Here is a 22,903-nt window from a genome sequence, read left to right as displayed (position 1 = left end):
AAGAGTTATGTTTTCCAACTTTCCCTATTCACACGCAGACTGCGTTCATGCAAGCATGCGTTTATTTAATCTTGTGCAAGCAGTGGTGTCAATGATTTCACTTGGGACTGTCATCGCGTTGTATAATCACAGTGTACAGCTGAAAGCTTTCAGGAACGGGTCTTTAAGGAAACCTGCTGCGCTTATGTACCTGTTATATATTGCTCAAGAAAGGACACTGCTGGGTAGCTGTACGTCACTGTGATTTGAGCTACCTGGAAAGCTGGGAGGAAAAAGAAACGCCAGTTGTTTTTAATCACGCGCCCTGATTGTTTAGCTTTGCAGGGCGCTCTGCGAAGGCAGGTGTCACAGCCCTATTGGTGTGTGTGGCTGGTTGCTATAAATTTCCCTATTGTTGTTAATGTCCAAGAACAATCAGTACGCTGTCTGGATCGCAGGGTATGGAAGTGCACATGAGGAGATCTGAATAGCAAGGAGAGGTTATTGCTATGAAAGCAAAAACTAATTGAAACCTTTGCACTGAAAGAGACGTTCTGATAAAATCTCCTGCCTTGAGCCTGCACCTGTTGGTATGTTCTTGTAGGTTATCCCACCCTCAAACTTCCCAAAGTGTTTTTCTTTATGGAGCTAAGGAAGGGCTGCTTTTCTTCTTGCCCTGAGCCGCTTGTATTGTGATCTTATGAGAGCATAGGATCGTTTCTGCCCACTGAACACCCTGGAGAAAAGCAAGGCTTCCTTCTTATAGTTTTATTTGTCATTTGGAGGGCTGATTGCACTTCTATTAACTGTCCAAACAATGTAATAACCCATAAACCATATTTCGTCAGGCAAGCTTTCTGGGGGGAATTTGGCCTATCCGTGTCCTGCTACCCACGTCCAGGGATACAGCCTTGTTTTTATTTAATCCACTTTCATGCAAAACGTATTTGTTTCTATCCACTGCCTCTAAAAATAGACGTCACCAGCTAACGCATTTCTAGAATCTCTTCCAAGTACATTTTTATTGATGGCAGGGGAAAAATTATTTAGAGACGATGAGCCCTCCTCCCTAGCAAGCATTCCTGAAAAAAAAATTAATGCAGTGTAGCAATATTGTCATCTGTCATGGACAGGGACTGTTGATAGCAAAGCCTCTTTGGTTCATCCCCTCCCCTTTTGAAGGTAACATGAGAATTTGAGAAAGCTCAGCTCTCATCAGCACTTACTGTATGATTTGTTAATTGGCACATCTGGTGCCTTTTTTGGCTTTTCAGAGGAGAGACAAAATAGGGATAATCCTGATTTCAGATGAGCTGTTTATAGGGAAGTCCACTAGTTTTAGGGGTAAATGGGGAAGAATGTGACTGCATGAATCATGCAGGGAGAAGGGTTAACATTTTTGACTTGTGCCTTAACAGTTTTCTTTTAAAAAATGTTTTTTCCATGAGGAATACCCAGCGGGTGAGAATCAAAGTGTAAATTGCTAAAAACTACTGAAAACTTCTTCCCTGGGCCGGAGTGTTAACTTACATGAGATAATCTTAGACGTAAGAACTTGAATCATTACCAGAAAGGGGGAAAAAGAGCTCCTCAGTTAATGGTATAATATTAATGGTATAATAAGAGCTTTTATGCTGTAGAATACAGGCAATTGTGTGGGATTTATATCTGAGATTTGGGAAATAAAACCTCTTTTATATACTTTGTTAAACCCTTCTCTAAAAAAAAAATACCCTCTCTTTACTGAATCACCTTCATTGGTTCCACTGCTGCCACCCACAAACTCTCCGTGCTGAAAGGAGAACAAAACGCTCTTTTAAAAAAATCTCTTCAAAGACAAAGCTGACTTTTATTGTTATTATTTTTTTAATTTAGTGAATGCCAAACATTTTGGTCACAGCTAATTTGAGGCAGTCAGGTGCTCCAAAAACATATGCTTTTGGTTGGGTTGCTGACTGAGCAGTCGTTAGAGCAGTGACATTTTGGACCAGCTGAGAAGGTCGCCAGGGCTGTGACCTTTTGTGACATACTTTGATCTGTTCTTTAGTCTTCCTTCGTGGACATGCCCTGGATTTTGTCTTTTTTTTGGTGCTAAGTGCTTGTATTGTTGTTCTTTATTGTCTTAGTGACTCAGAATATTCAAGAAGCTGCATGCAATGTTAACAGGAATTGAGATTGTAGCTTTTGTTCTTTTGGCTGTAATAAATAACCCCTGGTTGAAATACAGTCATCTCTTAGCTAAAACACGACTTTAAGGACACTGCAACCACTTTCTTCAGGGTCTGTAGTTAAATACGTGCTTTCGCACAAGCAGTATTCATCTCTCGGGGGATTCAGCTGCATGGCTGTGTGTACACGTGCACTGAGGTGCATTGCTTTGTTACCTGCAGTATATCTGATCCTTTTGGTAGCACCCTTCTCTGAGCTGCTTTCATACAGCATCGGGCTCTGGATCTGATCTGTGCCCGTTCGCTGTTACTCTGGGACACGTAAAGATGCTCATGCTGAAGAGGGTATCTTGAGCCATAGTAAACTGTAGTGTCAATATTGTTATCATGGATACCCACTAAGGACTGGGTCCTGGGTCTCTTTATCATTGGTTGCAGTGCTTCCTTTCTTATTCTCTGATGGCAAGAACAAGGCTGAGGTGGTGTAAGCAGAAGCATGACCCGTAGGAGCTGGTTTGGAGACTGTCAGCAATCGATTTCTGCCTTGTATCAAGTGTTTACAGATATGTTTTTTTATCCCGGGGAGCACAAAGACTTTCTGCTTCTAAATATTTAGAAATGAGTCTGCCCCAGCGTGCATAAAGGAGCCATTCTCTTTCTGTGTACCCAGCCCTTGAAGGCCTTTGACAGCCAACGTTACAAAAGGGCTTTGACCGCACACATGGCTTGAAGGGTTACTTTGTGAACTGAATAATTAGTTTAGACGTAAATTTGATAAATAGCAAGCTCTCCCTTGACCTTTCCTTGCCCAGGCTGTGTGTTATCGTTCTGCTGGGCAGCTAATTTAGCCTCTTCCCCATGCAGTGATGCTAGCCTTGGAGTGCCCGCTCGGAGCCTTCGCCTGGTGCAATAACAACGTGTTTCAGTTCTTTTGATTTAGGTCAAATTTCAAAGGACTAATTTAAGCTTTCCACAAGGGACAGCCTAAGTCTGTGTCCCACAAAAACATCATAGTTTAAAACGGCCCTGAATGCTTGTTTGGGTATCTGCTAGGAGCTAGAGCGACCAAAGATTTGTCACCTGAGCTCTATCTCAGTTCATGGACACTGAACAACATACAAACACGTTCAATGTGGTACCCAGAGGAGTATGGAGCTTTTTGTAAGCACACCGCTTTATCCGCAGGCTTGAAGGGTAACGTTGCAGGTGGTCACAGCGTGGTGAGCTGATGGGGGTTGCTTCATTAAATGTTGTGCCCCACCTGATGAGGTCATGGGGTCCTGCAGGGTGTCTCAGGAACCATTCTATGATGATTCTGTGACCATGCAGCAGATGGAAGGAAGGCTGTGTGGCAATGGGATGTCTGCTGTCACCCGGAGCAGTGTGCACTCTTGGTGCGCCTGGCTCTCTCTGTGCTGTGGGCTCTAAGGCCTGGATGCACCTCTGGGTCAGGTAGGGAAAATAAAGCAAAAGCATCCAACCAGAATTGCCTTGCAATGTTGCAGTTTTCAGAAGATGAGTGCTTGTAAGTTGAGATTAACACTTCAAACTGATTAGTTAAATCCGAGGGCAATTACTGCACACCATTACAGAGGAATGTGCCATCCCTATGGATTCAGGTGGATTGGATGTCCTTTTAGAGATCCAATTCCATAAGTTTTGGCCCAGGGCAGGAATTGCTAGCTGAGATTTTGGGGAATCGGACAGGTAATCAGATTTAATTGGTTTTAATGCGTCCATTCTGCTCTGAAAATCCACTGTCCATCAGCAGCACCGCAGCCTGGAGCTGCAGGCAGATGGACTGCAGGCATGGCTGCTGTTTATGTTTGGTGTTGGTAGGCACTGCAGACTGGTAATGGGTCAGCATGGCAACTGTTTTGCAGAGCGGCACAAATAATTGGATATTTCAAACTAAACTGCCAATTTAAAAATCATATTTTTTTGGTGCATGTTTTCGTAGGGGGGAGGGCTAATTTTCTGGAATTTGATTCCTTCAGTGTTTTTTTGGAGCCAGAAGGTTTTCAAACACGCTGAGCTTTTTTTTTTTTTTTTTTTTTTTTTTCCTCCTTTGACTGACTCCAATGGCAACACAGTTTTTAATTTTGAAATAGTTGTTCCTTGGCAGAGGATGTGCAGTGAATTTCAGGCTATCGTAACTTTTTACAGGCAAGTTGCAAGCCTTTGAGAGCAGCGTTTACAATGGAAATGCTGACAGCCCCGGTTATGCAAGGTTGTGTATGCATGAGATGATGGACTATTGTGGTGTTGCAATAACAACTGTCGCATAGCCCTTAATGAGTGTATGGCTATATCCAGCTTCAGCACGAATGATTGCTTGCCTTTTAGGAAATAAGTTCAAAGTCCTTTTTTTTTTCTTAGTGTGAATATCAAATTTAGGTAGAGATGGAAATGTGAGAAAAACACACAGCAACCCTTAACTGTCAGATTTTAATCTGTGAAGCATTTTGTGAGCCCTTATGATTGAAGCTTTACAGTGAGAGCAGAGACTTTCCCTTTTGGAAGCAGCACTCTTTAGTGATACAAATCCATATTTTTTCAAAAGAACCATCATTCACTTAGGCAAGTTGCATCTTGTCTGCTTGCAGTAGCACACCTGGCTTAACTAAAAGAGAGAGCTTATTTCAGTGCAGTTAAATGCAAAACCTGTGCTGAAAATTTGCCAGAAACCCCAAGCAAGTCTGAAAAGATGAGACGTGTTGCAGCAGTGTGACCTTATTCCCTGGTTTTTGCCCAGACCTGGTCAGATATGAGTGTTTTTTGGTCAGAGTGTGGTAATTTGTGCTTGGGATGGCTGTGGGGAGCAGGGCAGTGCTCAGCGCAGAGCCTGTGGGGTGAACTTAGTGAGTAATGCTCATCTTCAGTGTGTCCTGTCTCATAGCTATTGTGAAAGGTGTCTTTGTAAGATGAACCCGTTTTGTAGGAACACAGAGTGCTGGCTTCCTGTTTTAGAGCATCAGAGCATCCAGCACCTAGCACAGAGATGTGCCCCATGGATTTCAGTTTGTCCTTGCACTGCTTGTTGCCCCTCACATGACATTATCCATATCAAGGAGAGGGACAGAAGGGCAAGCTCGGTGCTGGCAGAATTCTACTGTGCAGCTTCCTTCGGCTGCCATGCTATTTTTATTTTAATTGTATTTTTAAAATTACTGTACTGAAAGCATTTGGTGAACCTCAGAGAAGCCGAGGAGCTCGGAGATGTGACCTACTTTAATTCCCTTCCTCACATGCCATTGCAAGTTCTGTGTAATTATTGCTTTTCCTCCCCCACAAAAGAACTGGCTCATCAGTTTGGGACATTGACTGATTTCGAGCTGCCTCGCCTCACAAGCTGAGAGGAAAGGAAAGTCAGTTTGTACAAGGGGAAAACAGCCTTCCTTTTGGAAAGTTCAGTGGGGTAGGCAGTGTCGTGTGCTGGGGGACTGGTGAGGAGGAAAGGGAGAGGATGAGACGTTGGTTGAGGAGGAGAAAATTATGGTGTTTTTTTTTTTTCTCCCCACTGTTTTCTCTCCCTCTTAGTTTTCGTGAGTTTTGTTTGGAACAGGGTTCTGTGACATCGGAGTTATCGCCTTGGACTTTCTCCCGGGGGGCTTGTCCAAATTGTGGCTAAGTTTAAATGGGATTCGGGGCTGGATGCTGCGGCCAGCCACGCTGTAGCAGTCTGTGCTATGCAGGATGTGTCTGTAGGAGGTTAAATCATGGTTGGGTGGAAGAGAAGTGGGTCAGAACACCGTGCTACGACTCAGTTCTCGCACGTAATAAAATGATGTGGTATATAAAGGAAACAACAACTACATAAGGTTCACTATATTCTTTAGGATGGCCTGGGCCGAGGTGAGCAGCTGGCAGGACGGGACAGCCGGGCATCCAACCAGCTCTGCCAGTTTGCAAAGTGCCCTGCTCAGTGTCTGTGTTGCAATGTTTAATTTGTTTCAAGAAAAGCAACATTTATAATTGTGAAGGCTGCTTTAGGCCACCCAGCTGTTTTTAATAATTAAAGAAAAAAAAAAAAAGTTTAAATGTTGAGCAGTTCCTGAGCTTGGTTGTGTTGAGCATTGTTTAATCACAAAAAAATAGCTGTGCTTAGATCCTACGGTGTTGAAGTACCCAGATTCAGCTGATGTTGTTTACTCAGCCGGGGAGCACAGGTATTTCAGCCGGGCGGGATTAGCACGGAGGCATTGTAATAAATCTGCGGTGCGTGGCTGCTCGCTAATAGCCCTTCTACTAACAATTCAGAAACATTCGAACCATCTTCCATTAGTATGGCACAGTGCCCAGGAGTGGCTGCTACAATAACGAGTGACCCTGGTGTCTGCAAGTTCAGAATAACCCTTTGTGGGATGCCTGGAAGGGCAGCCCTCCAGCCTGGCTTTAACTTTGGGGCTCGCTCAGTGCTCCTCCTTGCTGCCAGGTACGTGGTCCTCACGCTGCAGAGCTCCACTACCTGCTGATTAAATACTACAATCAGTTAAAAGTCTTTTTTTTTCTTTTCTTTTTTTCTTTTTTTTCTTTTTCTTCCAAATCCCACCTTAGGAAGTGGGGAAGATGAATTTCAGAGGCAGAGTGGGGAATAAGCAAGATGAGACTTCCAGACGAGCTGCTGAAATTAAAGAGGATTTGTATAGTCAAGTAAAAATGGGACCATGTACGAAAGAAACAACTGCCGACTTGCTTATAGGCAATCTGAATAGATGTTCTCAGCCTCCAGAACTAGTGCTTGAAGGTGAAATTGTGCAATTTTTAACCTCTCGGTTGTAATTTACTACTTTTACATGTTGAATAGTAATAGTCCCAAGCACAGCCTTTGGCAAACCTGGAAAAGAAGTAGGGTTGTGTTTTTATTGTCTGGATTTATGCCGTGTTCTGTTTTGTTTTTATGCTGCTCTTGCAATGCAAATAAGGGACCTGGAGAAAAGCTGTAGATGGGAATGGATGCAAGAAAATATGGAAAACAGTAAAACCCTATTCAACTAAATATATATGCTCATACCTTTTGCCTAGGCTGTCTGTAATAAACAAAGCCTTTCCCAAGCAAACTCTAGCACTAAGCTGGACAATGAAGTTCGTTAAATTGCTTTGCTACTTGGTTGCATGTAGAATATGGTCAGGAAGATTTCACATCCTGTTGTTGCTGCAAGTAAAAACACCGACAAATGATCCCAGCCTCTTCCTGAATTTTACCTTAATGATATAGAAATTTCTTTCTTTTTTTTTTTTTTTTTACCGTTCTTCATTTGAGATTCTGGAAAAAGGTGATACGTTTCCTTCCCCTTTGTACTGTATAATAGATTACATGAGAAGATTCTTCTGTAATGACTCTTCATTAGTTAATTATTTTTGAGATTGCGTTACAGATATGTTACATTCATATTATATTTCCCAGTGCTCTCAGTTAGCTTAGGGACCAGAACTCTGTTGCTTTGTGCATCTAATGGAGTTTTTGTCTTGAAGTGAAATTTGATGCATGGAGCCAAAGGTTCAAATCCTGGAGGTGACCTGTAGCTTCTCATCATATCAGTGACATATTCAAAGGCACTGTAATCATTTTAGGGTTTTTGGTGTGGCGATTCAAGCTTGGGGGTGATTTCTCTCTCCCTTGTTATCAAGCCTTTGTGCAGAAGACATGCTGATGTTTTACTGCCTCTTACTTTGTCCCTTGTCTGGAACCATGTCTTATGCTGGCTATTGTATAAAGAAGTCTTTATCCTGTAAGGAGCAGACCGTGAAGAACTGGGACAAACAGGAAGAAATCACAGGGCCGTTCCCAGCAGCAGGAGGTGGCCTTGCTGGTCTCTCTGCTGTTTACTTTGAACTTGGCATGCTCCATGTCTTCCCTGGCTTGGCTTCCAGAAACATGAAGCACACAGCCAAGCCCATGAGCATGTGATAGTTGGCATTTTTGATGTGTGTTATGTGGTTGTGCAGCCGTAACTCAACGATCACAGCCATAAAGACAGGTAGGAGCAAGCAGGCTACAAGTTATAGGAATCTTAATCTCAGTACAAAGCCTGGACACGTACAGATTTTTTTTTTCTTTCTGCTTCTGAGGAGCAGTCTGCTTGCTTTAAACACGGGTATGGGGTGTGAGGTGTCAGTATGACTGATTTGCAGCCATGTCAGCTGGGCTCAAGAACCTTGGGCACCACAAGAGAATGGGGCTGAGGTCCAGTTTGCCCCCGCAGCTCAGCCCAGCTGGGCCTGACTCAGGCCCTTGTGGTTCGATCTCCCCTGGGGTGCTGCAGTTCTGAAATTGCTGGCATGCTACAGAACACGATGCATAGCAGATAGATGTATTCATCTGTTGATAACTTTTTGGTGCATCTTTGCTCTTGGCCCAGCGATCTGCAAGTGATGGAACTCTGCTGATCACCAGAATTATTTATTTTTCTAAGTCTTCAAAGCTTAGGAAAACAAGTTAGGGCCACGTAATATTTTCCCTTAGCAGTGATGACATTGGCAAGTATTTCAATTGGAGCCAATTCTTTTATTTCATTTTTCTTAATGATCTTGGTATATGCAACCCTCAGTAGGATATTGGCACAGTGCTGTGGGCTCAGAGCAGAGCAGGGTGGCTGGAAGCTCTACGCTTGCTGGGGTACCCTGCATGTATAACGTGGCAATACTTGCTTCATTTTGCAAGTCTTCACTTCCAGAGCAAAAGGATTCTTTCTGTACTTCACATCTTCACCTCAGCCCATCTTTTGCCTGGTTTTATCTCCCATGCAACCATCAGATGACTTGATCCTTATAGAGCAGGGATAATAGGGTTAAAGAAGATGCCAGGAGAAACACCTCCGTTTATTTTGGAGTCTGCTGCATGATGTTTTTGGAAGTTGCTGTGTTTTCAAATAGAACATCCCAGGAGCTTGTTTTAAAGCAAGAGGGGAAGACTTAGACTCTGCCACTTTTTAATGTTTGTAGCTGTCACATGTATCCCCTGCTTGTTGTGTGGGTTTGGTGAAGGTTTCTATAAGGCCTTTGTGGTTTCTATAAGATTTGAACAATTACTATTTTTAAACAGTAAAGGGGAGAAAAAATGATTTGCGCTCTTTAGAGTGCTGTTCATAATGACAAGGGGTGTTTTCATGTTTTAAAATTATGAAAGGAAGATGAGTAGCTCTGAAAGGAAAGTATTTTATCAGAGCACAGAGACTTCCTGATTTCCTGGCCAAGGCAGAGCCTGGCATAGCTGGCAGCTAGCTGGCATAAGCACGGCACAAATAGGACAGCAGGGAATCCAGTGACTTCGGAGAAACAGATGGATGAATTGCAAATGCTGTCTTGTCATCCTTTGTGTAAGGAGACGTGCTCAGCCTTGGTGACTTTGGTTCCCTGTTGGCTAACAGCAGTTAGTCACAGCCGCCAGGATCCACTCTGCATTTTTGAACCAGTGGCCATTGCTTTTGTAAGCTGAGTTTGCTGTCCATCATCCTATGAGAAGAAGACGTGGAGCTGCTCTTAACATTAGGCTGGCGCCTTGTACTGTAGGCTTGGACCAGGGAGATGAGAAGGTTGCAAACCTGGTTGATACCTGGGCTTTCGTTGATACCTGGGCTTTCATTAGCTCCAGAGGCGATCTCCTGCAGAGAAGCAGGAAGTTTTGGTGTTTGTCTCAGTCCCTGGGGTCTGTGGCTATTCTGCTTCAGGCATAGTTTAGTTCAGTGTTTCCATTCCATGAAGCTCACCCAGAGTGGTTTCGGATCTTCTGCAATTCTCAGAAAAACAGCAGGGCAGGAGAAGCAGCGGGAGGAGTGTTTGCCAGCCTGGCATCTCCCATGGGGACATTCAATTTTGCAATGAACCTCTTGGATTTGTGACAGGTCAGGTCTGTTGACCCTTCTGGGCATGCTGTAGTGAGTGTTTAGTTATTTACTAAAGCCTTTTGAAGCGAAAGTGGCTTGATGGGATCTGAGGCTTTTGTGTTATGGAGAGTTGTGTGAGAATCTTTGCTGGGGTTAGCTATTAGCTGATTGTTTAATTATTTGGCTCTGTAACTAAGTAACTAAATGCCTTGAGCTTTAAGATAAGCAGCTCTTTGTTAACGTTTTAATAAATGGAGACAATTAATAATTATTTAAAATCTAAGGAAGTATAAATCTCTCGTTTCAGTGACCAGTCTTGAATAGAAATGTGACTTGGAATATAATTCTGCACCCCATAATAATATTTAATGGGGCTTTCAGAATGTTCTCAGTTCTCCATTGTGGTCGCAGCTTTCATACAAACAGTATTTACTCCATTTGATGGCTGGGTTGCGTTAACCATGCTGTGACCACGTGTGAGCAGGTGAACAAAAAGTTCCCATCATGTGTTTATTTATCAGGGACTTAGTTTTCCATGGGGTGCTGTTCAGTGGCTCCACCTATAAAGTTTCAATATGCTTACGCTGATTGCAGCACTATTACAAATAAGGATGTAGCTGGGAGTAAACAATAGCAGAAGCAGTGTTCCTTGCCTTGTCCTCCAGTGCTTTAGAATGTCAACAGAAATGTTACACATGCCTTTTGTTTGTTTGTTTTTTAAGGGTGACAGGCAGGTGTTAAAGCACCTTTGCAGTGGGATCTGATGCCACAATTATAGGATTTGCAGGTGAAGTCCCTAAGAGAGGAATCCTGGGCTGTGCAGTTCTCACCAAATGAAGTGTTGGGTGATGACTAGCAGCTTATGGGGATGGCTCAGGGATACAGTTTTAGGCAGGAGGAGCATAAACGCGTTATCGAGTCATCAGATGTGATGCCAGGTCATCAAGCCTTGCTTGGCAGCTTGTGCTCTGCTGGGCCATCTCCTCCTTCCTCCTGCCTGAGACATAGCTGGTTCTTTTTGCTTAGGATCTTTATGTTTGAGAGAACTGCAGAGGACGCTGCCCCAAACACCAGAGGATGGGTGTGAGTGAAAGCTGAGCATGGCTCATTTCTTCAGTACGCTGCAAAGATGTGCAAGTGGGGAAATAATCCTCGTGTAATCCTCAGGGGTGGCGTTGCTGTGATTGTTATACAGTGTGCAAATGTGTCCCTATATCTTAGAGCAGTGTACAAATGGCTTCTGAAGGGGTGCAGTGTCCTGGGGGAGTTGACTTTGCAGGGTACGGCTGTTTATGCACTGCTGGGAATTTGTTAACAGTTTGAACCTGTCGATTTTCATTGTGAAGCTATTGGACAGGCTAATAATGCCTCTGAATCCCACCTGTTCTCTGTTTGCATTTGGGCACCATTTCAAACCCACACTGGAAAAGTTTATAGGCAAACATTATAAAAAGTGACAGTCTTAAGTGCTGCTACATTCTAGTTTGGCAACACAAAGGCTCACCTGAAAGAGCTCACTATTTCCAAACATGACTTCATTACTTCATGACAACGCTTGGTGATGGATCTTCTCTGATACTCTGATGAGAGAGACATGCAGCAAGATAGCATTTACTAAACTCTAATTCCTTAATATCTCCTCTTTTTTTGTGTGTGTATTATTTTTATGTTTTGCTGCTAGCTTTCCTTTTAAAACTGTATTTGAGTTTGGATTTGTGTTGGAAGAGTTTAACTAAATTGGAGATAGTCACTTTAGAAAACAAGGATGAGAAGTAGAAAATGATTTTATTTGCAACCTGTGTGAGCATCCTGCAAGTGTCCCAGTGCTGCTCAGCACAGCCTCACAGGCACTTGGGGGAGGGCTGAGCTGTCCTCACCCATGGTGGCTTTAACAAAGACCTTTTAAAAGACTCTCAGTACATTTTCAGCACAGTGTAAACTCTGTAAAAGAAATGTACTTTGCAGGTGGAGTGCATACAAAGATGTCTTGTAAACGTCAAAGTAAATTAGCAAGCCAGTGTCAGCTATTTTTTTTTTTTAAGCTTATTTTGACACTGGATTCTGTATTACAAATATTCTCCTGTATACTCAAATGTATTTATTACAGATGTATGTGCAGCAACAGTCCATGCTTCTTCTGGAAATGAGATTTTGAGCAGCACAGTGCTGTGCTCAGTGAAACACCTGCACTGCAGACCCATGGATTCCTGGCTGCATCAGCAAGACTGAATGAGTTTGTAAAACGTGAAGCTGTGTTGTAGCGTGTTGTAGGCTTCGAGATGGAGTTTTGCACTCTGGGAAATGCAGAGACCCAGTTATAAGATCTAAATCTGTGAAATGTTATAGTGCCCATAAACGGTCTCGCTCTGGTTTTGCTGAAATGGTTCTCCCAGCCACTGCCCTGCTGTGACGTGTGCCACTTCTGCTGTCTGAAAAACACACTTGCCTTAGGGGAAGAGATGGGAAGAGCTTTGCTGGCTTTGCAGGGGCTCGTCCTTGGATCTGGTCTCTTTTTGCATCAGGCAAACTACCATCCAGCTCCCTGAAATTGTGCGGTTTCCAAATGAGCGGGAGGGCAAACTGGGCTCACTGCTTTCAAGTAGAACAAAAGATTGAAATGCCCAAGTGTCCCACTGGGGTTCTGAGAGAGCTTCAGCATGACCAAGCATCCACCTAATGGCTAGCTTGGACCTGGCGCTTGTTTCAGCCTTCTCTGTTGAAGGTGATGAAGGCAATGTGAGAAATGAGCACATGGGAGGAATGTGGTTTTCAGGGCATGGTATTCTTAGAAGCAAGGGTGGACACTGAGGGAATATTAAAAGGGGTGGCTCCCAACAAACAGAAAGCAGCATGTGTTGTGCTTATTTGCACACCCATGGGAGCACAGTTGGTGTCTGTGTAGGACACGTGTCAGGATGAGAGCAGCAGCCAGCTGGGAGACGTGACCATCAGGAGCAAGCAGAAAATGTGTTCACGTTTTTCTCCCATATTTGCTATTTTATCCTGACGAGGGAAAGGAGGTGGTGGGAGAGGGATGCTGTGGCTGTCAGGTGAAACCAGTGACAAAAGCAGTCCCTAATGCACGGCACTGTTGGGGTGCTTCATAGTGGTGGCTTGGAGAGCTTCCTTCACCCCATACTACTGCCCCATGGGGATGATGCACCTGTAGTAACTACAGGCAGATGTCATTTTGCAAGGATTTTTTTTTTAAGACTGTGGTTTGATGCGCTCAATGTTTTGTTACAAAAGGGAACTGATGGATGAGCAGGTTTGCTCTGAATGGCTGGGAAAAACATGCCTTCGGAAGTTTTGTGTTTCTAGGTGTCTGCTGTGCTCTGCTCAGAGAGGTTGTAAAGTAGGGAATGGAGAGGAAAAAATAAAAAAGGGAAAAGTTAGTGTTGCTTGGAGCAGAGCTGGCAGTGTAGAGAGCAAATGTTGAAGCTTTGGAAAAGGTGAAGACTAAAGGGCACCGTATAGGCTGTGTATGGAACTTTGTGTTTACTAGCTTACTGTGGTTTTCTCGGCTATTTTTCTCCAAAATAGCTCTCTTCAGGTTTAAAAGGAACCCGAAATCTAAAATCAGATGAGGACAGGTAAATGTTGAATTACGGACAAAAAAGCTGTGGTATGGAACTGAAGTTTTTGTTTCAAGCTCTTCCTGCCTCCTCCAAGCTCTCTATGTGCCCTTAGGTTCAGTTCTCGTCTCGCTGGGGTTGGCATGGTGTGGCTGTAGGGTGGATTCTGACTCTGTGGCAGCTGAGATAAAGGGCATGACAAGGGACCTATGAAAGGGGAATGAGCTTTCTGTGTGGTCATTTTTTTTTCTTTGAAAATACAGCTTATCTGTATCTTCATGTGATTCAGTTTTACAAGGCAGGTTGCTGGGCTAATCTGGATGAAACTTTTTATTGAACGTGATTTCTGTGGATAAAAAGGGCCTTCACTGACTTGTGTTGGAAATTCTCTCCTTTCCTTCCTTCTTCTTTTTCCTCCTTCCCTTCAACCTTCGCAGAGCCGCCAACCAAATACCAAATCTCTCAGCCAGATGTACACTCAGCACTTCCAGGAGAACCACTTGAGTTGCGCTGTCAATTGAAAGACGCCGTCATGATCAGTTGGACTAAGGATGGGGTCCCTTTGGGCCCTGACAATAGGACAGTGATTATTGGGGAGTACTTACAAATTAAAGATGCTTCACCCAGAGATTCGGGCCTCTATGCTTGCACTGCTATTAGGACCCTAGACAGTGATACTCTGTACTTCATTGTAAATGTTACAGGTGAGTGAGCTAAACATAGGTTTTGCATGTAGAAGCTGTAAAATGTCATATAAAAATATATAATAATATAACTTGAAACAGTCCAGTTGGGCACAGAAAGTTTAGCTGAGTTCTGCAGTTGAGGTATTTTGGGTATTTTCCCCTTTGTCCTGATTCTAAAATGGCATTGGTTTGTATATACAACTTCTGCTTCGTGGGGTCTGTACTAATAGCTGCCGAGTAGCCCTCTGTTTTATGCCTCCATGACAGGTTTAAATTGTACAGAGTTGCTGTTATGATGATGATAAAACCAGTAAAATGAATATGAGGTTATTTCCCCCCGGTCCAAAGAGGAAAAAAGGCTGTCCTACATCCTTTTACATGGCTTTGTTTAGAGACAAATCGCTCTCCAGGCACTCAGTTCTGGTCAGCTGAATGTCTCAAAAAGAAGCAAAGCTTTTTCAGTCCAAAGATTTTTGGAGTTAACGGGGTCTCTTTGGAAGCATCTGTAGCGTTTAAGGTTTATTAGCTAGTTTTGTTAGGATTTTGTAAGAACACACATTTGTGCATTTTCTATAGCTTCTGCACAACTAACATAACTTCTCTTCTTGGTAGATAATATAAGATGTAGCATATTGGTTTATCTGTCTATAAAATACTCTCTTTTAAAGCCTTGGTTGTTTTTAATGTGCAGATGCTCTTTCTTCTGGGGATGATGAAGATGACAATGATGGGTCTGAGGACTTTGTGAATGGCAGCAACCAGATGAGTAAGTAACAGCACGCTGCCGGAGGTGCCTGGCAAGATAAGCTTCACATGGAAAATAGCATCCAGTTTCTTGCACTCCTGCCTTCAGAGCTCCTCGACTGTTAACTGCATGTGCTATCAAATAGTATCTTTTGTCCTCTTCCATCTTCTGTTTCTCCTGGTTCATCATTTGGAGCAAAAAGATAAAATAAACTAATATAATTTTAAACACGCTTTCCTGGTCTGTACTTTCTGTCTCCCTTCTTGCTTGCATTTCTGAAGTTTCCTGTCTTCTTAAATTGCAATTTGGTCTTTATCTGTTTTAGTTAATCTTTGAGAATCTTATGTTTCTCTGTACCTGGGCTGAAATCTAGAAAAAGCAAACATCCAACTCATGTTGTTAAAAGGTGGTAGTGTGGAAGCCTTAAAAATGTAATTGAGGCTTTCTGAGGCAAACCCCTCAGTCCTTAACCAGGGCAGAAATATCATGGGAAAGAAGGGATTTGGATGCAATGGATTTGGTTTTGTTGTTGCTTTTTTTTTTTTTTGTCTGCAAAGGACCTCAAGGTTTGTCACAAATAAGGCAATCTCTCACCAAAACCACGTTTTGTGTTACTTATGCATGGTGAAAATAAGGCTAAAAGAATCTTAAACCTAGCTGGATGTTCAACTTCAATCCCTTTGGAGAATTTGGAAAGCTATTAATAGACTCTAAATAGAACAGCCGCTAAGAAAAAAAGGAAAGTAAAATACATATTGGTTCCTTATGTTCCCATGCACCACTGCAAAAGCCCATTGGGTGGCTGGTATTTCGCTACTACTCATGCTTTGGAAAGTCAATAACACAACAAACACAGAAGTCCTCCATGAGAGATGTCAGCTGGTTGCAGAAGCAGTAGCCAGCAGTGCGTTTGCTCCGTGGATGTGTTAGCACGTGGCAGTGATACTAAATACTTGAAGCACTTGTTGGGATGAAGGAGCACGTGCCTTATTTCAGCTACCCTAGTTAGTAACTACTGTATACGACTGCCCTGTTCTGAAGCTGTGAAACATTAGATGCTATTTAAAGGGATATAAGCAGTTAGCTGCCGGCTTGGTCCCTGCCATCTGTTAGTGCATTACCCCAGTCTGATGCACAGGTGCAGCTTGAAGTGGCCGGAGTTAAGCAGATGTAGGCTGTTTGGACAAAGGAATGCAGTGGCAGAGATAATTGGTGAGTTTGGATAGGAGACATTGCTTTTAAAAGGAATTGTATGGGCAAAGCCTCCAAGCCCAGGCAGTGTTAGTATTCCCCTGAAAAGGGCTTGTAGGGAGGAATTCTTTTTAGGAAACATCCCTGTATCTGTTATCAATTCAGGGTTTTATTGGTGCCTGTCAGAAAATGGCTTGCAAGATTTTCAGAGCACAGTTGTTCTTAGGAGCTTTGGAGATGAACTGGGAAGAAATGGATTTTGGAAGCGCGTGCAGCAGGACAAAGGCAAGGACCTGATTTCAAGGCAGCTGGTTGATGTGGTAGTCATTCCTCACCTTTCATTGAATGGGGTTAGCTACACTGTGGTATCTCCAGTAACGCTGCTGATACTGTGGTAATACCAGCATCATTTTGAGCCACTGTGAATGCATCTTTATTCAGGAGCTGTTGGAAGGGTGCTGACAGCTTCTGCTTGCTGGGGATGGGCTGAATGCTTTAGCAGGGGTCAGCCACGCTTTCCCTGCTCAGAATGAAAGCTGCCTCTGAAGCGTGACTCTTCAGGCTTCTCAGGTGGTGGGGAGCATGCAAACTTCTGCAGAGTGGAACTGAGGCAACACCAGCTGGGTAGATGGCACCCAAGCAGAGCATTTCCCAGACAAAGGCTCATAAGAGTGCCTTTCACAAGGTACCCACAGGCTGCTGGTCCCCTTGTGAGCTGCAGGTGGGCACAGGGTGCAGCCCAGCCTTCCTTCTCCTGTATGAGCATTCAACAGCAAGCGTGGGATCCAGAAAAAGGATTGTGGCATAGCATTCCTGCAAACAGTCTGTTTTCAATGAAAAGTTGCATCATAGTAACTCAGTTGGTTTAATACAACTTTGCTGAAAGATGATTGTGATTTGGCATGATCAGAGCTGCCTGAAAGTTAGGAGTGGGACTCAATTTGATCCTTTTGAAAACCACTGAAGCTTGCCTATCTGATACCTTGTGAGCCTTCCCATCAGCATTCTTGGCCATTACTCTTGTACTACTCTTATAGATTTTGTGTTGCACCCGAAAGGCCACATCTAAATTAAGAAATGGAGTTGTAAGACTCATTGAAAAGTGAATGTGGAGTTGAAGAGTAGTCTATGCTGAGAGTGCCATGGGAGAGGCAGTGCTGTGCAATGCTCAAACTCCTTTGCCCACCTTCCTGCTGTTGGGCAGAGCCTGCGGAAGTCGGGACTCCACCAGTCGCTGGCTGCTGCTCCTTAAGAGAGGAGCTCTTTAAGTGTTTCCTGAATCAGAGTTTGAGCACTGCAGATCTAAAACCATTTAACTGATAATTTACATGCAAATTACAGCTGTGATCATTAAGGATAAGCAATGGAAATTGGCCTGGTTATGCCTTTAGTGATGGAAACAAAAGGCCATAGTCTTCAAAGGTTGTTGCTTTTTGATGAAACAGTTCTGATAAAGTCCAGCTGTCTTGGCATGTTAATTATAATGTGATGAGGCAGGAAATGGCTGCAGTGCCTTTCAGGGAAGCTGAACCTTGGCATCCTCATTCCTGCATATTTAAACCCAAAGTGAGCCTTTTAGAACTGTTTTATTTACTAGTTCAAGTACTCCTTTAAGCTTTTTGAGAATTTTTCTTTGCCTCTGTTACAAATGTATTTACTGAGGCCAAGGTTTTCAAATGCAGGCGAAGGGATTGAGGAGGAAATCCTGTGCTCCAAGGCTGCCCTGAAAACACAACTGCTCCTGGAGGACTGAGGTGTGGGTGCTCAGGAGCCTGAGCAGCAGCTTGCTCTCAGGAGATGAGGGCACTCGTGTTGCACACGTGTGCATTCATTCAGCCATTTGGCCTGTGTGTATTTTTAAGTAAAAGGCATGCATAGCAGATTTCACACTGCGTTTGGTGTCCTCCTAGCCTGACAGATATCTTAACTGTCTGAAAAAAAAAAAACACACACACAACAATGTGGTAGATTTGTTCCAGACTGCATCCTGAATAGCTTTTTATTACTTCCAGCTTTTGTTGAAATGATTAGCGCTCACAGGGAAGGTGCAGGGCTGTTGCACTGCAAAACCAGTCCTCACTGTCCACACAACGGCTGTGTTGGATGCTCAGTTCTGCTCCTAGTGAGGTGCCTCAGCCTGCTGCCAGAGGGCCATCTCTAGGCGTAGGCCTAGACTTCCTATCACAAAGCTGAGGGCTGTCCTCCATCAGTTCTTACTGGTAGTGGCTCTTTGTTGGTGCTTGTTGCCTTGTCATCACTGGGATTTTGAGAGATAACCCTAACTTCAAGTGTTCCTATAGTCCTGACAAGGTTGCACTGACATTGGGGTTGCACCGAGGCCAGCCAGCAGTCGTTTGCTGGGTAACACAGGGTAGCACTGAGGATGCTTCTGGTCTGCCTTCAACTCTGATCGGGTGATGGGAAGTTTATAGCTTTTTTTTTTCTTTCTTCCTTATCATCCTTTAAACAAATTCTTCTGGGCCAAGCAATGGTAAATTGGCACTAAGAACAAAAAGTATCTAAATGTAATCCACATGCTGTGCTTTTCATGCCTTGAAGAGTTTCGGAAAGGATAAAACAAGATTCAAATTCATCAGATCCTGCAGAGTGGAAACCTGCTTAAGGGAGCAGCAAAAATTGGATGCTGCCTAGAAGTGTTTTTTAATTAAAGGTCAAATACAATTGCACTGAAAAGCTCGGGGTGACTTGGTGTGGTCATTCCAGGTGCACTGAGTGGCTCAAGGTGCTCCTCGGGCGAGTTTGGAATGGACTTCTTCTTTATTTCTTTGTATTAGGTGTACTCAGAGAAAAAAAAAATAATCAAGAAATTCTGAACTGGTCCCCTGGGCCGCCTAATTTCAATTTCACATGCAGGAGATTTGCCTGATTAGATGTAATGTATTTGCAGCAGAGTGCAGTGAGGGTCAGCAGGATATTTTCTTCACTAATGAGAGCTCTAAAAGCGATCAGGAATTCCCACTCCTTCCCCTGCTGCTTGCTGCTGCTGCTTATGGGGCTGGCACTGGTTGTTAGCGGGAGCTTCTCCAGAGATGTGTCCTTCATCCCATAAGCAGGGTGGCATGTCACAGAGGTGGCCTGTAAGGGGTCAGCCCGTGCTGGTACACTACATTTATTCTTCATTTTAAGATGGATTTGCTCTCAAAACAAAAGCAGAAATATGCTTTTTGGTTTTGTTAAGTTTCTCTATGAAGAGAAAGGCCATGCATCGCTGTAAGAAACCACAAAAGGAGTGTGAGTGGCACAGTTTAGGGATATTGCTGCCTTTCTCGTTTTCCTTAAATGTGCTGGTGAGCTGCCAATATGCACTGCTGGTACCTAGTGAAAAATGGCAGAGTATCCTACTGATCTCAGACAGTGGTTTCAGCATGTGATGTCTGCATGTTTTTCTCAGAGTTCCCCTGTAATTCAGGAACTCTAGAGGGTATTCTGATGTGAAGCTTGTGTGAGGGAAAGCTTTCCAAGTACAGCCCTTGCTCCTAGCCTGGAGTTTCCCTCCCTCTCTCCATCCCTCCCTCCTTCCCTCTGTGGCTGCTTTTCTTTATTCCTGCCAGCATCCTCCCAGCCTGTTCTCTGCTCCCACATTTTCCATGGAGTAAATTGTTTCTTCGCTGTGTATTTCTTGCATGTGAGAGTTATCTGGGCACTTCTTTACAGGAGACTTTTCAAGGATGGGTGAACAAGGGAATATTGTGCAAGACAACCATAGGATGAGCTGCACTGTAATGCAATACAAGCTAGTATTTGTATAGAACGTTTTTATAAGAACTTGGCTGAATGAGGCATTTGAATACTGACCTACTCACATGCCTTAATCCTCAGTTGGGCCCCATGGAGAGCTTCACACTGAGCTGGGTGCAGGCTGCAGAGCATTGCTGCCTTGGAGGGGTTGTGGAGCCTGAGCTTAAAGCTCCTGCTTGCCCATTGGTGCTTCCTGAGCAATCAGTGCTTTGGACACATGCAAATGCATGAGATAGATGCGATGAGGAGGGACAATGATTGCTGCAGAGCTTTGGAGTCAGAGGAGCCTATTTGGAGCATAGAGTCAATTAATAGTTTGGGTTGGAGGGGCTTTAAAGGCCACCTGCAGGGCAGGGACACCTCCCACCAGGCTGTCCAAAGCCTTATCCAGCCTGGTCTTGAACACCTCCAGGGATAGGACATCCACTGCTTCCCTAAATCTACCCTGTTTTAGTTTAAATTCGTTACCCCATGTCCTGTCACTACACGAGCTGCTGAAGAGTCCCTCCCCGTGTTTCCTGTAGACCCCTTTAGGTGCTGGAAAGCCACAATAATGTCACGCTGCAGGCTGAACAAGCCCAGCTCCCTCAACCTTTCTCCATAGGAGAGGTGCTCCAGCCCTCTGATCAGCCTCATGGCCTCCTCTGGACCCTTTTCATCAGCTCCACACCTTTTCCTGGGCTCTGAGATGGCAATACAACCAGTTAGGGTGGTTGAAGGTCTGACGTGCTGCAGTTTGGTATTGGTCATCTTACGTTGCCCTGTGAGATGTATCTACACATCCAGGGAAAATATCCTTGTGACATATCACCACCAGCCTGTAATTCTGCCCTCGCCGCATACAGACCTAATGTAATTTGGTCTTTGAGTGTAGTATGTAATTCCTTTGGTTGGCTTTGTTTAAACTCTTCTGTTGGTTTAATGTGATCCTGGTTTCAGCAAATAACATTAGCAGTAATTTTCCTTGCATTTCTAATTCACTTTAGTCTGTGTAACAATTTCTTAGTGTGCTAGTTAAATTTCCAATAGTTACCTGATTTTCTGTTTTGATTGCATGCACAAATTTGCTTTGCTTTTCTACTTCATTAGTTTTAACTCTAATTGCCACTTCAGGCAAAAAAAAAATCACTTATCGTTCTTAGCATCATTTTAAGACTTGCTTTTGGAATGTTTTCTTTATACAGAAAGAGATGTTGTTAAAGAATTTATTCCTGTATTTTCTATCCAGCTGTATTTTTATTTAGGGAGGGGGGCAGCAGGATTTCTGAGTTTACACTGATTGTAAGAGCTGCTATAAATATTTGAGGAACGGAAGAGTTTATTTATAGTGGAGTGTAAGGCTGCTAATGAAGGAAATGAAACAGGGCTGAGAGAAATAGAGTTCTTTTTCTGGACCCCTCTAGTCCTCAAAATTCCACAGTAATCTGATTTGCTTCGGGAAAATGCCATTGTAAAATAAATTAATGTTTCCTAGTGTTAAACAGATCTTGAATACTTAACTTTTTTTTCAGCTGTAATAGGGATATAACCAAAGTGATGTCAGGAAAGCACTGTGCAATGTAGCCAAAGTGGCATATGGGTTCAGAGCGTGGGCTGGTCTTCGGTGTTTTGGGTAAAAATGTATTGGGTAAAGGAAGATGGGTAGACATGTTCTGTTGTGCTGTGTTTGTCATTCTAGTGCATGACAGAGGATTGATGTATCAGACAATAGAGGCATTTTCCACGCTTCTCTGTGCTGGTGGGCACTAAATGACAAACTTGCTGAGTTTTGCTGATCCTCTCTACTCTTTGGTTAAGTTTTTGGCAATATATTCCATTTGCAGATAGATTTTAATGGCATCTCAACAGCGCAATCAGCTTTGCCATGTTGCTCTGTGACTCGCAGGCTTTCGGCAGGTAGTTGTGCTTGTCTCCCTTCAGATGGGGAGAAGATTAAGGCTGAGACTTCAAATGGTTCTGCCTTTGTCCAGATTCACAACTGGGCTTTGCTGAGTACTTGAAGTAACTCAAATGGGGATCCTGATCACTGGAAGCTTGACAGAGGGACTGAAAGCTTGGTCCCTCTGTCTTACTCAACATCCACAAAGCGAGGAATATCTGTGGTTAATTATTGGAATTCTCTCATAAATCATGTATTCAAGGCTGCAGACTGAGCTGCTTGCAAAACTCTTGCTGCAGATGATTTTCAGTCCTGTACCCTTCCCGGAACACACTGTCCCCACTAAAACACATGCAGCTTCCATCCATGGAAGGGGCTGGAAAGGGAGGTTGGGTGCCAAGCACTGATGTTTCTGGATGTTTCTCCTTGCAACAGGGGCGCCTTATTGGACACACACAGACAAAATGGAGAAAAGGTTACATGCAGTGCCAGCAGCAAACACTGTCAAGTTTCGTTGCCCAGCTATGGGAAACCCAACACCAACCATGAGATGGCTGAAAAATGGGAAAGAGTTTAAACAAGAACATCGTATTGGTGGCTATAAGGTAAGAAGATCTCATTAAGTTATTTTGCAATTTCTGATCTTGACCAATGCTGAAAAAAATGCAAAAACCCCCAACAACAATTTGCTGAGGTCAACAGAAAGTCTTTAAATGGGCTTGGATCAAATTTAGAAGCAAAAAAACATAATTGTTTTCTTCTGAGGGTGGTTTCTTTGGCTGCTACTGAGCTTTAATTCTGATTTTTTTTTCCTAATATTCAATACCAGTGCAACTAAAGTTTGTTTATAAAGACTTATTTGGAAAACTAAAGACTGACGCTGCAAAATGCAGTAAGATCTGAAGATTTTTCTTCATTCATTTTCACCTGCATTGTTAAAGCCATGACCATCCTCAGTGGTGATTGTAGGCAGTTTAATAACAGAAGGGTCGGAAGTCAAAAGTTATTATTTTCTATACAGTTTATGGTCTGTGAAACTGAAATGGGAAGCAGAATTTGAGGGAAAGCAATAATTACTTAGAAGGGTTTGTTTGA

General features: G+C 43.4%; 1 protein-coding gene across 7 annotated transcripts in view; it reads left to right on the top strand.

Annotated features, from left to right (window-relative positions):
- Positions 1-22,903, top strand: part of FGFR2 (fibroblast growth factor receptor 2) — a 76,560-nt gene that overhangs the window by 4,172 nt on the left and 49,485 nt on the right. For 5 of the 7 annotated variants that reach the window (XM_042863667.1, XM_042863670.1, XM_042863669.1 and 2 more), the window contains exons 3-5: positions 13,986-14,252; positions 14,926-15,000; positions 22,244-22,413. In XM_042863667.1, coding sequence (XP_042719601.1) covers positions 13,986-14,252; positions 14,926-15,000; positions 22,244-22,413 — 512 coding nt within the window. The remainder of the gene's footprint in view (positions 1-13,985; positions 14,253-14,925; positions 15,001-22,243; positions 22,414-22,903) is intronic. The other 2 variants (XM_042863672.1, XM_042863671.1) reach the window with 1 other exon arrangement.

This window comes from Lagopus leucura, unplaced genomic scaffold (genome assembly GCF_019238085.1).
Source record: "Lagopus leucura isolate 7727_CA_CO unplaced genomic scaffold, USGS_WTPT01 Super-Scaffold_741, whole genome shotgun sequence".
NCBI lineage: Eukaryota > Metazoa > Chordata > Aves > Galliformes > Phasianidae > Lagopus > Lagopus leucura.
This window is presented reverse-complemented; position numbering and strand designations above follow the sequence as displayed.